General features: G+C 28.8%; 3 protein-coding genes across 8 annotated transcripts in view; 1 reads left to right on the top strand and 2 right to left on the bottom strand.

Moving 5' to 3' along the window:
• LOC143155339 (E3 ubiquitin-protein ligase MIB1-like) overlaps positions 1–3,194 on the bottom strand; it is a 575,890-nt gene extending 572,696 nt beyond the window's left edge. The window contains exons 1-6 of the mRNA XM_076327964.1: positions 3,018–3,194; positions 2,128–2,475; positions 1,845–2,045; positions 717–836; positions 272–601; positions 51–198 (exon numbers count right to left, since the gene is read on the bottom strand). Coding sequence (XP_076184079.1) covers positions 51–198; positions 272–601; positions 717–836; positions 1,845–2,045; positions 2,128–2,475; positions 3,018–3,119 — 1,249 coding nt within the window. The 5' untranslated portion in view covers positions 3,120–3,194. The remainder of the gene's footprint in view (positions 1–50; positions 199–271; positions 602–716; positions 837–1,844; positions 2,046–2,127; positions 2,476–3,017) is intronic.
• Positions 3,195–4,132: 938 nt separating this feature from the next.
• On the bottom strand, positions 4,133–13,192 carry Garnet (adaptor-related protein complex 3, delta 1 subunit-like garnet). 2 transcript variants are annotated; one of them, XM_076327963.1, is made up of 15 exons: positions 13,176–13,192; positions 11,643–11,937; positions 11,422–11,517; positions 11,216–11,344; positions 10,387–10,797; positions 9,889–9,962; positions 9,170–9,613; positions 8,850–9,077; positions 8,610–8,772; positions 8,058–8,240; positions 7,426–7,810; positions 7,077–7,345; positions 6,403–6,966; positions 5,810–6,235; positions 4,133–5,712 (listed from the first exon to the last, which is right to left on the bottom strand). In XM_076327963.1, exons 2-15 carry the CDS (start codon positions 11,736–11,738, stop codon positions 5,620–5,622), a joined length of 3,561 nt encoding a protein of 1,186 aa, XP_076184078.1. In that variant the 5' UTR covers positions 11,739–11,937; positions 13,176–13,192; the 3' UTR covers positions 4,133–5,619. The 2 variants fall into 2 exon arrangements, with proteins under 2 accessions (XP_076184078.1, XP_076184077.1); XM_076327962.1 differs by lacking the exon at positions 13,176–13,192 and having other exon boundaries at positions 11,643–12,482.
• Positions 13,193–13,718: 526 nt separating this feature from the next.
• On the top strand, positions 13,719–17,109 carry LOC143155048 (uncharacterized). Of its 5 annotated transcripts, XM_076327298.1 has the most exons (4): positions 13,719–14,190; positions 14,666–15,010; positions 15,081–15,813; positions 15,916–17,109. In XM_076327298.1, exons 2-4 carry the CDS (start codon positions 14,708–14,710, stop codon positions 17,028–17,030), a joined length of 2,151 nt encoding a protein of 716 aa, XP_076183413.1. In that variant the 5' UTR covers positions 13,719–14,190; positions 14,666–14,707; the 3' UTR covers positions 17,031–17,109. The 5 variants fall into 5 exon arrangements, with proteins under 5 accessions (XP_076183413.1, XP_076183412.1, XP_076183410.1 ...); XM_076327297.1 differs by having other exon boundaries at positions 13,719–14,044; positions 14,702–15,010; positions 15,081–17,109; XM_076327295.1 differs by having other exon boundaries at positions 13,719–14,044; positions 15,081–17,109.
• The last annotated feature ends 1,053 nt before the right edge of the window (positions 17,110–18,162 follow it).

Below are 18,162 nucleotides of genomic sequence, written 5' to 3'. Positions count from 1 at the left end.
AAATATAATTTATTGATACAATTCTATCGTTTCCAAGTGCTTAAACGTACCTCCGCTACTATTTCCTGGAACACTACCATCGCTACTTGCTACTTTTGTAACTGCTTGAGGATTATACGTCCAAGATGTACTACAAACTTCTACTTTTAAATCTCCATCGTGATATATTTGCAAAACTCTACCGATTTTTCCCATAGTCTATTAAAGTATGTAAACATTATTAAAATTAATTTGGAAGTACTCGAATCCTTAATTAAAAAATAGTACAAACCGGTGCCATTGCTTCGGCCCATTCTCCATGACCACGTTGAAGCAGTTTGATTTTTTCTAGATCGTTGCATATTTGTACCAAATCTCCAACCGCAAATGTTTGGTTATCAGAGCTTGAACTGGTAACTGGTACTGGTATTTGTACTTTTGTCAGTACAGCAGGATTAAAAGTCCACCGATTTCCACTTGGATATGATACGACAATGTCGTGATCTTCGTCAATACCAACAACAGTACCTGTAGTTCCAAGGCACTCGAACATTCCGTCTGTCCAACCACCATGTCCATGTTGCAACGACTGTACTATTTCTAATTCTAAATCAACATTAACCTATAAAATAAAAAGCACTATTTATCATGTTTCTTTAATCATCTTTACAAGAGAAAATTGTAAATACTATTGTAAATTACTATTATACATTTTTACGACTATAGATTTGAATTACCTGATCTCCAATTTGTAATCCATGTGGACCAGTTCGACCAGGCCCCTGTTCACCTAATAATGGCAAATGATCTCTATATACTGTCTGTCCTTTAGCATCATTAACAACTTTTAAGTCAGCCTAAAACATAAACCGTATACTAATTATTTACATTGTTCTACTGTATTGAGCTTTCTGTGATAACTTCTAGTGCATACACTCTCACTTCCTCGAATGAATAATTTCAAATACAGATAACTGCCTTTGCCCGAATACGTTTACTTTCCTCCAACAGACACCGGATCCGCGAGATGAATTCAAATTTTTGTTTCCGGTTGCTAATGAGTAGGTTCTTAAAACAATACTGCAGCTTCGCCCTCTACGATTAGCAGTGAGATGACTCGTTCGACCGTTCGACCGTTCAACGTACAACAGTAGCCAGTATTCTTTGTAGCAGCAAGTAAGAAAAACGAAGTTTATATACAAAGATATTACTTAGGATTATCCCACGTTTTCGATACAAACGAACACATCTACTACTTGCGAGAATTACAAAATTTTTAATTTTTTACATGTCATTCATCTTCTTTTTTATAACCAAAGAACGTCGGCAACGATACAAATGTACTAACAAATGTGAATAATGTTCACAATACATTTGCAATATGCATGTACATATCGACAAAACTATATTGGGTACAAGTTGCATATAATTATATAAATATAAATATATTTTATTTAAAATATAATAGTATGTTCTTTCATTTTTATTTATTATATTTGTAATTAGTATCCACTATGGCTAGACATAGCTAATAAATGAATAAAACTATTCAAATTTCTATATGAAAATTAGTTTTGAGGAACATATTAGAAAAGATTTGCTGTGGATCACAATTAACCTGCCATTTATTCTGCACGAGACTGTTTCATCACCTGTCTACCAAGGGTTAAACCGAATTCTTAAATAAAACGTTAACTATTCTGTACTTTTATCATTAATTTACCAATACAAATTATTTGGAATATACACACTGTGATTCATGTAAATAGAATATTGACTCACATCGATATATATCCAAAACATTTCATGCTTACACACTCTGCATTATCTGATATTTGAATAAAATATGAATTCTTTAAACTAACCATTCCTTCAAACCCAACACGATACAAGTTTTTGGCACCATTGTCCCATATAACGTAAGCTGCTGAACGTGGACTAGCTGCTGACCAATCTTGAACTTCATTGACTTTACCTCTTCGACCGTTACCACCATCTTGATCTTCCCATTGCCAATCAACACCTCGTACAACTCTTGCACCAGGAAATATACCACGAATTGCAATCTAAAATTATATGTAAAATACAAATTGCATATCATAATGTGATAATAATAATTATATAATATTTAAACAGGCTAATTAATACCTTTTTACTTTTACGTCTTGGTTCCAATAAAACTCTTTCACTTCCAGGAGTTGCTATACGATAAAATCTGTGTCTTAGGTGATGTTTATCTCCGTGATAACAAATAGAACATAGATCATAATTGCCACATTCTGCACATTTCCAGCGAATTCCAAAAATTGGTTGCTGCCGACAAGTATCACACATTGTTCCGTCGTGTTTTACACCCGTTGGGGCTGAATCCAAAATTCGAAGATCAAATGCACCAGAACAACGATAATTAGCTGCTGTACCATTATCCCAAACAACAACAACTTCTTCTGGAGATTCAAAATTTCGAACAGTACCTACATGACCTTCTCCTCCATCCTATTAAACAAAAAATTAAAAATCAGAAATTATAAAAAATAAAGTATACATACTAATAAATGTGTTCCCTCTCGTTTTTATTTTTATAATTTGTACATTTTTTAAATAATATAGAAATTAATTTTTTTAATTATCCAATAAAGTAAAAGCAATTTATCTAAAAGTTTGTTCTCAGTCATCAAAATATATAAAAATCAGTTTGAAAACAAAAAGATAATGTGTAAAATATAAAGATAAATATAACGTGTAAACATGTACAATATTTTAATAAAATAATAACACTCGTATTCGGACTGTAGAAAAACATAAAATATAAACAAAATTCTTCGGTAAGTACTAAATTAAATAAATATCAATCACACAATAACCTTAAATACTCATGTACAACTCCATTTTAAGCAGACTATAAATATGAAATTGCATAATGAGTGAAAAATATGAACAAAAATTATAAATTTAATCATTCAAAATCAATTTCCGACAAATAAAATACAGTATTTTAAAGATAAATTATGATAAAACAAGTTAACCTTTTTACTAACCTGTTTACCCCACTTCCATTCGGGACCACGAATGACCCGAGCTCCGACACCCTCCATCATAAATCGCGTCGTACGAGTACCGGTACTCGCACCAGCCTCCATAATTCATTAACGACAAATATTTCTACTAATAACGCGAAAAAATTAAAGAACCCGATACTACTAGCACGCACTAACACTGAAAAATATAGCCACCTTAGACTAATGTCAAAACATGTTATACCAACATTCAATGGCTCAAACCTTAAGTTTGTATACATATCACATGTAGAAGGTTAACACCCTCTAATCACATTTAGACCTTTCTTTTATAGTTTTACATAAGTCATAACTTTTCCAAAAAAAAAAACAAATTTATTTTACAAACATTAAACTTTTTTTATTACTTCTTATTCTTACACACTTGTTGGTTTTATATACATAGACAATCTAGGGATTTTTATTTATAACACTCTGATTCAATCTAATTTAAAAAATATGTATATTTTAATTTCTATGTTCACATTTTTATTTAGATTACCTAAAAATTGTTTTACATCGGAGAAAAAGTTTGCGTCAATTATCAATAACTTCTTAGCTTTTTATTTCACTGTACATTTCAGTACATACAAATTTGTAATTTGTAGTATAACACGTTCATTTCATTGTTCACAAATATTTTTGTTTCCACTTAATATCATCCAACATAAAATATTTAAAATTATATTTAACTTAAACTAAAACTACTTTTCTAGGGAAGAGGAGAATAAAACTTTTCATTATGAATAAATATAATTCATAGAATATATATTACAAATTTTTAATGTTTATACGTTTCTTAAAAAAATTAAAAAAAATAATTTTTTGCATAAAATATATATTTAACAGATCAATTCTATTCATTTCCTTATATACGAAGTACAAAGAATACGAAAATTTTGTTATGAATAAAAGTAACATATTATTATTTGTAAAGACGAATATTATAGACATCATTATACATAACAACTACAAATAATGTAAAACATATCCTTAGTTTCCATGAATTGATAATATGATTAATATTATACGTAAATGCAAAAGTAAAACAAAAGATTATTCGTTTTAAATATACTACTGTATTTATGGTGTTAAGTTTCAAGAACGAAATTATTATTAATTAATCGTTTTTGGCACAAGTGTAAATATAATACAGTATAAGAGTTTCTTGTACAAAATTTGTGTCCCTAAATATAACAAAAGAAACGAAAAATTCATAACGAAAAAAATATTTAACATAAAAATGTAAACAAAATTCTAATCTATTTATATGATAATTACCAAATACCGATATTTGCATTCTTCATTGCTTACATCTGCAGAAACGATGGAGTATTGTTAAGTTTAAAACTCGTTTGTTGATCTATGCCATTGATCGTGCGATGATTATTCATTAACAACTATATATTACCGTTGAACTCAAATGACTATTCAAATTTGAAACAAACTATTGAACGTGGTTATAGAAAGAAGTTATACATATATAATTAAATTAACTTTTTAGTAGTTCATGTAAAAGAAATTCATTCGTGGAAGATATTTAAAATGAAAATATTGTTTATCAGTATAGGATACAAGTATTAACTATTTACATTTGGTGTTTCATGTGTTACTGTTTTGCGTATTTATATGCTTATTATAATTCCTTATACGTAATAAATTATTGATATTACAAATTCATTACATGCAGGAAGTATACACTCCACTGAGAAACATTGATATACATTCACACAATTCGCGAGTATCCGTAATGTATTGTACAACTTAATAAGGAGTTTAACAATAAAATTACGATATTAATCTGATAGTAACACAAAATTGAAGATATCAGTTTATAAAGTAGTTAATTTTTAATATTCCACGTTTACAATTTTTTTATTATGATATTTTAGATATTTTACAGCTGGATACTCTTACAAATAATATTTCATGTACTTATCACGTACTTATATCCTTTTTCTTCACTTTGGCAAAATAGTTTAATATTTTAATGTTATGAACTATACATTCTCTGTTTATATTTATATAAAACTTGATTGAACCAATTTTTAAGAAAATGATTTTCTCTTAAAATTGTTATAAAAATTGTAAAATAATATTTACAAATAGTAAATCACACAAAAATCTTTTATCGCGTAGGAGACAGTAAAGATAATTAAAATAAATATTTTATTTTATCATCTACTACCTTATTGTACTTTAATTTGTGAAATGAAATTGTATATAAATAAAATGAACTACTTTCATTCTGATGTCTTCAATTCCTGCAATTAATCTCTTTCCTTTTGTTAAAACGTTGTCGTACGTACACGTATATGTATCCATACATGTGTCTATTTATACATATACATGTATATGTTTATATGTATATGTAACAAATTGTATTATCTAAATTAGACGTAGAGTTTAGATAAGATTTTTTTCTGAAAATATTTAATAAGTTTGCAGATAAATTTTCTATAGCCATTATTTTATATATAATGAATGCTGTCAGATGTTCGTCTTACTGTTGAATAATGTAATGAACATGACTGCAATGAATGATAGGAATCGTAAAATATAAACACTTCACTTCACATTAACATTATGTCAGGATCCTTAAAATTTCTTCCACAATTCCCGACAATAATGTATTATTGTTACCTTTCCCTTCAACTGCCAAATTGCCTGATGGTTTCTGTAAAAAGAGAATTCCATCTCACTTTCGTTAAAATCGTTGACTTATTACAATTATTTAACATACATGCAATGTAAAAATATTATTTTACACTTACATCGTATTTTAATAAAAGACACACATTATGTCCTTTCAGAGATTGTCCATATAGAGATGCAGTGTCTTCAATTTTTTCGACAAGAGTGAGATTACATTTAGAGCAGATTAAATTTAAAATTGCATCAAAATCTTGAGATAGAACTATTTCTTTTCTAACTTTGTATACAAGTTGACCACTTTTAAGTAATTCTGTCAGTATATCCTTATGTGAAATATGACCAAACATAAACTTACTACACGGCAGATGCATAGTAAAATCAAGTTTTTCCTGCAATGTACTTTCTTTGTTTTCTAACATGTATGTAAGCGTGCCTCTCAATCTCTGAGCAAAAGTTACATCTGAAATTAAAATAGTAAATTGTGTTTCTTTACTAGTCTGTGGAGGCAGTTGGAATGGCAGTTTTATACCAAATTCATCTCCATGCTAAAAAAGAAAGAAAATATGTTACGAAGTTTTTCATTTTACTATTATATTTAATAAATGTTGTATATAATCTAAGAAGTAGTAAATTTAAACTAACATGCGATTAAAGACTTGATTGTAATATAACATAGTTTTTCTCTGTTCAAAGTTGTCTTGTGCTAACTTACATTTCTCATTAATCTCAGTGAGGATGTATCTAGAACATCAAAAACTAATTCCTTTACAAGTTTTTGACAGTTATTTGTAATGAGTATTGACGCAAGTAATTTATTTGACTCATGAGGGATTTGTTTCAATTCATACATTATCGAAAGCACTTTATTTTTAACTAACTCTTCATACGAAGTCACTGGCTGCAGCAAAGTTGTATTTTCTTCAGAATTGATAAAATTGTATCTCAGATCTGGCAATATTTCCTTTGATGGCGTTGATATACCGGCTGTTTCTTCATAATCTGATGATTTCTTGTCCCTCTTACTTTTAGATTTCTTTAACTTTCGATGTTTCAAGTCATCATCCGTTTTCTTATGCTTCTCTTGGCTCTTTGACTTTTTACGCTTAACGTCTCTCGGTTCCGAATCTTTATCACCAAATACCTCTGTATATTCATTAATTACAGAAGGTTTTTCCGAAGAAATATTATTTTCCAACCACATATCAGTAAGTTCCAGCTGATTATCATGTCGTTTCTCTTTAACTTCTTTAACTTTCTTTTTAGCTTTTTTATGTCCCTAATAAATGAAATTTAATAAAGCAATGTGATTTCGTTAAACTACAAATAATACTTAATTTTAAATTAATATTTAATGCAATGTCTGGTATATTTAAAATGGAAAATTACCTTTTCCTTCTTCTTTGCTTTAATTTCAACATTTTCTTGAATCAAATTATTTTCAATGACTCTGTGCTCCAAGACAGGTAAACGTTCATCATCCCTCAAAGGCATATCTAGGTCAATGTTCAAAGCTCTATGTGGATCATTTGCATCCACTTTGTCGTAATCATCGCTATCACTTAATTCAGCACCTGGTGGAAGTTCACCTATGCCTGTATTTACCACTTGAATAGGATAATCATCATCTTGCTCATCTTCTGAAGCAGATTTTTTATCTATCCGAGTTTGAATAATTAAAGTTAATTGTCAAATATTGTGAAACATGCTTAAAATGTAACATAAAATTTAAACATACTTTTCTTGGATTTCTTCTTCTTTTTACCATGTATTTTATATCTTTTATGATTGTTTGTAATTTTTAATGAAACTGGAATATCCAACTCCGCAACAGGAATGTTTTCAAACTCTTCATAAATATTCGATGAGTTATGATATGATGTAGAGTTCTTGAACGTGCCTTTTAAGTAATGTGGATTATTTTGTTGCTCCAATTTTCTGGCTTCACGACGTTTTTCGAGTTCTTCGGCTGACGGTTCATTAAATTCTCGTTTACAGTAGGAATCATTTGTTTTCTCTGTCTTAATAAAAATATCATTCATATCTAAATCTTCTGAATCTGAACTTTCTGATGGTGGGTCATTAATCCACGAATCTAAGTCTAAATCCTCAGGAATTGGCACCTAAAAAAAAAATAAAATAATTTTTATGATTTTGTACTTATCTTCATTATATATGTAATATCATTAATAACTAACAAAATAAATAGCTTTTTACTGTGAATATTTTAAACTTCATCTTATATTCAAATAATTAATCATTAATCGAAAAAATGAAGATGACTTTAATACTTTGATAGGCAATTAGAGATACTCAGATGTACAAATCTTTGAGTTTATATGTAAGAAATACATTATAAGCAATTATTACCTTCCTTTGTGCTTTGGGCGCAACAGGATTAAGTTCCCCCTCAAATGCTTCCATCAATTCTTGTGCCAAACCAGGATTTTCTTTCAAACATTCAAGTAAAACCAATGCAGAACTAGATCTTTCTTGAACCTCTAAGTCCCCACTGCATACAAAAGCTGCTATTTTATCTTTCAGTTCATAAATCTATAACACATGTAACACATCATTAAAACCAATATATGAATTAGTAGAAAAATATAAATCTATTGAACAAGCTCTGACAAATAGAACACATTGCTAATAATCCCAAACATTTAATGCGATTTTAAACATGTACATTAAAAATTAAAATTCTGTATTTTTTTTTTTTTTGTTACAGTCATACCAGCAATAAGTTAATCTGGAATAAAATATTAGGACATTTTATATACAAAGAATTAGATATAAAAAAGCATTAAAGTCTATCAAAATTGGTTTTAGAATTAAATTCCAATTATTTATGCATAGGAATCAAAATTGAAATTTAGACAGTTGAAAAATTGAAATATAAAATATTGAGAATTCATAGCATACCTGTTTCATTGTTTCAGTATCCACATCTTTTTCAGCCATACATAATGTTGCGGTAGCAAGTTTTAGAATATTATGAACATAAACAGCTTGAATATGTCCTGGTAAACTAGAAGCTTGCGATCGTAACATCGATTGTAATGTTGCTAAAGGATCTTCTAATTCACTGTTAATTCAATTTGTTACCAATTATATTTCAAACAAAATATTAATATGGAACAATATAAATCTATTATATAATACCTGGAAAACTCTCCACAAATCCATGCAGCAGCATATAAAACTTCAGACATTGTTGCTCTTGGCTGACCTGTCAAAAGGTATGAGTTGTCTAACAGTAAGGCACATTGTTGAACTGCATACTTTCGTATAGCTTGTACACGAATTGCTACATCAAGTAATTGAGTTGCTACTAATGGTCCATGTTTAGTACCTTCCATTCGTGTAAGTTCAACCAATACAGATATGTACCTATAATTATAAGTAAATATTATACAAATACAGTGAACAAGTAGTATAACTACAGAGAAAGTAAATATTTTATGTGTATATTATTACTTTACCATTCAAAGTAAGTAACAAATTGATAATTATTTTGTGAACAAATCTGAATAATTTTTGAAAGTAATTCATCTCGATAAGCAGTGCCTTCAGCTTTATCCATGTGCACCATTAATTTTTTAACTATTTCCATTAAATTTTTCTTTGAAACCATTCCATATAGTAGATCCAAGGCACGCAATCTTATACTTTCATCTTTATCATCCAAGCATTGCATTATAAGGTCTTTGTGAGCTTGCACACTCTTAGGATGAGTCTTTAAAATTTTCGACATTGCTAATAGTCCCAAATACTTTAAATTTTGATCAGAATCCTCTATCAATATCCTTAATTTTTGAACACATAACTGTATTGAATCAGAATGGTTTGGCATGCCAGATGAAATTGAAATTAATACAGCAATTACTGTATTGATACATTCATACAGAAGGGACATTGCTGATGTACTAAAAACCAGTAATATTACATAATTAGTACTAAATTATATATTTGATATATGGATGTACTTACATAATTGATAATTTAAAAAATTAAAACAAAGGTCAAATGCAATAATGAATTTACAGCAACAGAATGTGATTGTGAAAGGTTAAGAGAAAAAAAAATTTGAAATAAAATTTCCATATAAACAGCAACAACACGTGAAGCTATTTTACAAGCTATAATCAAACTTGCTAGTACATTATTTTATTATACTTATTAATAAAAATACATGAAATACCTGTGTATCAAATTTGTAAGGGGTTCTATTAATTTTTTGCCAAGCCTAGGTTCTAGAGGTGTCAATGCGCCAAACTGTAAATATAATTGCAATCTAAGAAATATGATGAGACTTAACATACAAACATTTCTAAACATAATATACACAACATACAAAGTAAATGCCCACAGATACATATTAAAAGTAAATACAGGCTACTAACGCATACTGCAACTAATATCTATAATTTTACTATATTTTCATGAGAAAAATAATCAACTAAATAATATGAAAACCTTGAAATCAGGTCAATTAGTGGTTGAGTGAGTCGCCGACCCATTTTCGGCTCAATCAGTGTTATAGTGGAGAACTGAGCACGTGAAACAATACCAATATTATTTGGCTCATGTTAGAAAAATATGTGTGTGTAAATTTTCATTAATTATAACAGTGAGCCTACATTCCCATTAATCTGTTTCATTTTGTTTTTTATAAAATTCAAAAATAATATCCACTCACCAATTTAATAATTTTTATTAGCATCCAATTATTGGTAGATGTTGTCATAAGCTTGAAAAAAACAGGTGCTAAACTTAAATAGTTTTTTGGATTCTTTCTTGCTAATTCACAAACTACATTAACTGCAGCACTTTGTACACCACTATCTGGATCTTCCAATTTTTCTTTCAATCTAGGAAAAGCAGGCCGTAAGGCCTCTGGAAATCGCAAGAAAACTTTGTACATCATTAAGACAGCTTTCTTGCGCAGGTATGGCTTTGTAGATGTTAATAATGTCATTATATCATTAACTAAATCGCGTGCAAGATCTGAGCTTATAAAGCAAGACAATCCACTCAGAGCCAAACCAGCATCATACTGATTTTGGCTGTTTAGATCTTTACGAATCATATTGGTAGTTAACATCAAAAGCTGTAATAAATTGTTTTAATAAATAATTCTATTTGTATAATGTTAAAAAAAGAATATAATTATTTTACGATTAATTAAAAGTCTTTGAAAACCTGATAAATATTCTTTAGATACCATGATAAAACTATTTAATTGAATATGATATATACATATACATATGTACAATACAAAGATAACATATCTATAATAATGTAAAAACTTTTACAATATAATATTCATATAAAATATGAAATATTATATTCATTTTATAAACATACACCACAAAATGATATAAATCTTTCACATGATTCTATAATATAATAGTTAATGGATAAAGATGCTAAATTTATGGTTGTAACTAATTACAATAGAATGCATGTAATGTTCATCAGATTTCTTTTAGACAAAAGTTTTATGTTAATTTCAAATAATGTCATACTTCTGTATCTGCATGAAAACTTTGACTTCCCGCCAAATAGCCAATTCGTTTGTATGTAAATTTTGCAGATGACATCACTTCGATTATGTTGAATCCAGCCCAGCTAATATCATACCCCAACATTTGAAGCTAAATAAATGTAAATAAGTTACATTAATAATATAAAAAATCTAACTAGTTAAGAGTTTTATGTATATTCTATTTACATATGTTAGCTTTGCTACAGCATTTGCTTTGACTGCAACATTGTCTTGCCGTAATTCTTGTTTTATTTCTTCTATGCATTGTGCAATATACTTTGCCTACAATAGTATAAGAATATTTGTCAATAAAAAGAAAATAATTCAAATCATTAACGTAGATACGAATGAGGTTATGTCGTAATTAATATTTGAAATTAATCTACAATATACAATTACAAATGTACCTCACTTTCTTTGTTGTTCCTAATTCCGCGTACTAAATCCGTCAGATTTTTATCGAACATACGTTCGAAATTTCCTTTTACTTTGCGGAGAGCCATAATGGCATTTAAAAAATAAATGGTATATTTTCAATATCCCTTAAAAGGTTTCTTTCTACATCCGCCCAATATTCCGACTTAATCGGATAATTTGCTTTGATTGCATTACCGTATGTTAGAAACCTTAAACTTCAATCACAGTCTTACATTTACATTTTTTGACAGATCGGCGGATAAGAAAGTCCCTCGACGATCAAACCTAAGAATTAAGATCACAAACAGACAAACTACTCAACATTTCGTTTATTACACAAAATTTTGCAAACACAAAATTCCCAAGTTTCATAAAATTGCAGATCTGCTAGTTACAATTTGCCTGTTTTGATTGGGTATCTAACATAATGGATAACCATACTGAACCACATCATAGTTACATAGAATTTAGAATATCATCCTTGTGTTGAGTACATTTATGCGACTTCTAAATTCGACTTATTGTAGTACACATAACCCTTACGTAGAGAATATGCATTTAAGCTCCAAATTTACCTTATTCCGATCCAACTGAAATAACTTAACAACTTTCAAATAAAACGAGTAATATTTTAATGTCGATATAAAATTATAGAAAATTAAATGCTTTTTTGTGGTGTGAAATAAATAAATCAGCATAAAAAAGCAAACTTGTAGGTTATATTATAAATTCGGAAATCGCTTCTTCGTGTATTGTACTATACTTAGCAAATATAGAAAACATGATCGTGCAACCCACAAATATTTTGACTAAATGATGAGACATCTAATAGAAACAATATTACGACACTTGTCGATTTAACGCCATCAAATTATTTACTTAAATTTGTTTAATTTTTAACAGTTGGCACTGTCATAATTATTCACTGCTATTGTGTACACGTCTTTTTAGCGTCGATGTGTTAACCCTAATTTTCTTCATCAAACGACTTCAAATGATTACACCGATATAACTCTACTATAAAATAACGTTTATACGGCATCTAACTTCAGTACTTATAACTTTAGCTTAAATCAAATATTTATTTGATAATTAATTATCTATTTTAGGAATAATTTTTCATAATACATCATACTGAAATCTTTGAAAATCTACTTGTAAATAAAAATAAAATGCACACAACGTATCCCATTCGAAACAGACCACCTAATTATCTTCTTTATTTAGTTGTACTAACATAACAAAAAATATTTTAATCATAATCTGAATAGTTTTGAAGGAAATATAAGACGCAAAAAAAGTTTCTTTTCAATATTATTTTTTTTAGAATTTTCAAAAACATCAATATTTTTTTATCTATAAATACATATTTTTTTTCTTGAATGTTGTACTTGACATTAATATGCTTTTAACCATTGTAATAATATAACCTTACGATGACCTAGAACTTCAAAATTTTAAATCAAAGGTCACCGACTTGGTCGTAGTAGGCACATTGTACATAATGTAGTCAACTTGCTCACCGAATTTCACATCATCGAACTTTTTCTTCTCAAAAAAACTAAACGGACACGTTTATCATCAACAACCAAATAACACTAGAAAACATAATAGAACGAATAATTGGAGTTTAAGCTGCTAACACTCCAAAAATCACTGAAAGAGCTTCACAATTTATCATTGGCTGTTGTAAACGATGTGCCACCGCCGAAGGACATCATTTTGAACATATATACAAAATACCGGTGTCTTTTGATTTTAAATTTTGGAGTTCTAGGTCATTTTAGGATCATAATATTATAATGGCTGAATGTATATTAATGTCAAATTCAATATTTAAAAGAAAATGATATATACTTACAATTTACAAAAAATATTGATAACCTTAAAAATTTTGAAAATATTTACATTGGAAAAAAATTTACTTGTAACATATTATTATTTAAAATTATTTAAATAAGATATCAATCTTTTTTTGTATCATCATAATCTGAGGACATAATTAGGAGGCCTATTTCGAGTGAGACACCCTGTATATCTTGTTACGCCTCTTATTATAGGCCACATCTAACTTCTTATATTGTGCGGTTGTATTCTATTACATGAAACAAAACCATCGCGTAGTACTAATTATCAAAGTGTACGTCCATGTGTTACACGGTTTTTCTTTGTATTGACCCATCCAATACTCCGTTTCGCAAGTCCTCTATACGTTTGTTTTGTGAGTCGTTTCAGATTGCTCTCAACTTTCGTAGTAGGTCTTAACGGATATGTAGAGAAGCCATTGAACAAAAGGGTAGAGAAGTGTTAAATTTTTTTCATAGAACGGTGTCGCAGAAACGAAAAACATACAACCAATAATGAAACGCGTGACATTGTTCCTTAGCATACGGTAAAAATTTAATGGAAACTGTGCGTCGTAAAAATTTGAGAAATATAAACTTTTCAAAGAAGCTTCACTCTAATTCGTCTGGGCATCACTGCTAAGACATTGTCTCACATCGTGGCATGTTTTCGTGGTGCACAAAAGATCCGAAGGTTGAGAACCTCCCATTTTTGTACATTAATTTTTTTTTATTTGCGTTAAAAAAATAATATTTTTAGAACAACATGATTGTAGCTTGTATGTGCACTGTAACTTTTTGTTACGTACATATTACTGACTGTATTGACGCATCTGAAAACGTACTTTGCCACAAACATGAATAATATTTTTATAAATTTATTTGTAACACATTTTTATTTTTTATTAATAGTAATATATTGAATATGATTTTATTATTGATGTGTACAAGATAAAATATGTAAATATATGCTGCACATACATAGGTTCAAATTTTAGAAAAATGTAATATTTATATTATAAAGTATACTTTTTCTTTTTATCGGGAAATATATGAAACAAAAAAATTGCAAAAGTATATAAAATAAAAGAAAACTATTTTATCAAAAAAAAAAAATATACTTGTTAGTAAATCTATCATATAACATGTTCTATATTGATTATTTACAGGAAATATACAACAGATAAATTATTTCTTACTTTCAGTAAGCAATGACAGGATACTTTGATTTACCATTTAATATGGATAGAATATGCAGAATTTGCCTTACAGAGAGTACTAATTTATCCCCTATTTTTTGTGGGGATCAAGAAGTAAGTGACTTTTCGGGTCTTCCACAAAAGATACAAGTTTGTGGGTCAATAGAAATTCACGAACAAGATGGACTACCTTCGTTAATTTGTGATATTTGCATTTATAAAGCAAGCGTTGCTCATGAATTTAGACAGCAATGTCAACATTCTGATGCGAAGTTACGAATGTACTATAATAAACCAGCAAAAAATACTATCATGGTAAATATGACATTTCATCTATTCATTATGTATAACATAGTAAATGTATATATTTTTTTCAATATTTTAGGATACATATACACAAACGGACTCAAAGACAAGAACAGCATTACCAAAAAAACAAGATAATGAAGGAGAGTATTTTGTAAAAGAAGAAGTGCAAGTAGTATCAAATTCTCAAGAATATGTGCAAAATAACTCATATTCAAGAGATGAATCTAATTTAAGCACTGGACAGATTGATATGCAAAATGAAAAACTTTTTATATGTTCTATTGGTTTTGAAGGATCTAAGGAAATTGAAAAAGAACCTTGCATCTCAGAGAATAATATACATCAAACTTCTTTAACAGAAGGGAATAGCAATGATATTTCTGAAACTATAGATATACAAAATAAACCAGAAGAAAATCAAGATATTAATCAAAATACAGAAGAAACTGGCAAAAAACAAGAAGATGAGTTTCTCAGTGAAAGTATATTAAACGATAATATTACAGAAGAAGAAAGAATTCCACAAAAACGCACATCTACTAGAAAGATAAAATCAGTGCCTAATAAAACTTACAGCGAAGATGAAATTGATGACAATTATTATGACCCAGGTAGTGATAGTCAAGATTCCGGAGAATCAAAATTTAAATGCAAAGTATGTTCAAAACATTACAGTACACAAAAAGGTTTAAAAAAGCATTCCCTTGTTCATGAAAAAAAATATAAATGCGATGTCTGTTTGAAGATGTTCTACAAGCAGGAGAATATGGAAAACCATAAAAAAATACATACATCAAAACCTCTTGCATGTAAGTTGTGTCATGCATGTTTTTCTAAACCTCAAAGCTTTGCACGTCATTTAAAGTCTCATACAGAAAAACTAAACAACATGATTAAACAAATCAATACAGATGAACAGAAGGATAACAAAGAACCAAAAAAAGAAATGAAACTTGAAGACGATACAGATGATGAAAATGGTACTGTGAACGAAATCGATGAATTTGAAAATGCACCTGAATTGTACAAATGTGATATTTGTAGTCAGTATTGTTCTTCTTTAAAAAATCTAAAAAGACATGCTCTTGTGCATGGAGATAAAAAGTATTCCTGTACTGTATGTAAAAAATGGTTCTTTAGACCTGATACATTAAAAAAACATGCAGAAAAACATGGCCATGGATTATTAGATAATTTAGTAGACGATAATAAATTCTTTGATTCTGATGATGATCCTTTCCCAAACACTACAAGGAATGCTCTACAAGAGAATGAAAGTGTTAAAAAGGAAGAAAGTGATGAGGATGGTTCTGGTGAATATAAATGTCAACATTGTGATAAAATCATGGCAACAAAGAAAGGTCTTAGACGTCACGTATCGATGCATAAGCCAAAAGCTGAACCAGTTACATGTGAAATTTGTAGGAAAGTCTGTGCTAGTCAAGCCCGTCTTGTTCTTCATCAAAGGACACATAAACCAAAAGAAAAGGTGCCCAGAGAATACTTATGTCACATTTGTAGTAAAGTATATCCAAGTAATTCTTCTCTTACATATCATATGAGAACACATACAGGTGTTAAACCACACGTGTGTAAAACTTGCAACAGTGGATTTACTACAACAACCAGTTTGGCCAACCATATTAGGATCCATACAGGTGACAAACCATTTGTTTGCCATGTCTGTAGTGCAGCATTTGCTGTAAGTTCAGCTTTTAGGCGACATTTGACCAGACACACAGGTGAAGCAAATTATCTTTGTAAAACATGTGGTAAAGCGTTCAAACGACTTAGTACTTTAAAAGAACATACTTACACACATTCTGGTGAAAAACCATATGTATGTAAAACATGCGGCGCTGCGTATAGTCACAGTGGTAGTTTGTTTGCACACCAGAAACGTTGTCGAGCTCAATATGGTGAAATGGTTGTAGATGAGCATCACCATACAGTTGCTCATCATATTCATGTGAATAATGTACAATCTGCAGTGCGGTCACTTGCTGTGATAGGACAAATGTTTTAAAAAACAAAAGATTCATTGTATCAGAACTAATGATTTTACTTGTGCATCATAATGAATTATATATAGACTGTTAAAAGACTATAGAGCGTGCTACGATTCTCATAGTATATAATACAGCATTATTGTAGAAATCGTGCACTTGTGTAAATATATAAGCAGCTCCTTTTTTACAGAGAAATAATTATTTAAATACTCATACATAATTAATCAACCTATCCAAACTAGTGCTTTATTGCAACAAAATTTATCTCTATATGTAATATCTAAACAGTCATTTATGAATATTTTTTAAATCTAGTTAATACTGACTCCAATAATGGTTGTATAACTTGAATACAATGGCCTTGTATATCTTTGTATATCATTGCAGTGTAATAGAAAATTATACATTAATTACAATTTTTACATTGTTTTCTGTCATTATAAGTTATATTTTATGTATATTTGTATTACCACTTTGAACACTGTTTTTCATGTTATACATCATTACTGCATTCATAATGTCTGGTTCTAAGTAACAATATATTAAAAAGTCATACAGTATACTGATTATAATCACATTTTATTTTAAAATTATAGAAACTTATAAATTGTATATATTAATAATTAATATTTAAAATATTAGAATCTATAATTCAGGTTTTTCACTACATTTGGCATTTAATTATCCATTAATATTTGTAAATTAAAAGTAATTTAAAGCACTAGTTTAGGCATGTGATTAAGATATGAAGATTTAATAAAAATAAAGTGAATGTACAAGGTAAACAATCAAAATTAAACCCCCGTACTGGCCTCGCAAATATAACATTTTGTTCCGAGTTATAGTTAAAATTACAATTCATATTTAATATATATTTAAATAAATTTGTACACACATAATGAAAAATGTACAAAAATTTACAAACATTAATTGCTATTAATACATTGCAAAAAAGAGACTGATTCTCATTTATATAAATGCATTAATGGTAGAGAAAATTTTATAACTCTTGTATTGAAAGTAATTAAATGAAAATATCATTAGATCATCCTCAGTAATTGTCATATTGTAGCTTTTTATGGTACCGATATAAGTATTATTTAGTCTCCAGTCTTTAATACAGTCTGTGTTATATTTAATTCATTAAAA

This window comes from Ptiloglossa arizonensis, chromosome 2 (genome assembly GCF_051014685.1).
Source record: "Ptiloglossa arizonensis isolate GNS036 chromosome 2, iyPtiAriz1_principal, whole genome shotgun sequence".
Classification (NCBI taxonomy): Eukaryota; Metazoa; Arthropoda; class Insecta; order Hymenoptera; family Colletidae; genus Ptiloglossa; species Ptiloglossa arizonensis.
Note: the sequence above shows the minus strand (reverse complement) of the source record. Positions and strands in the feature narration are given on the sequence as shown.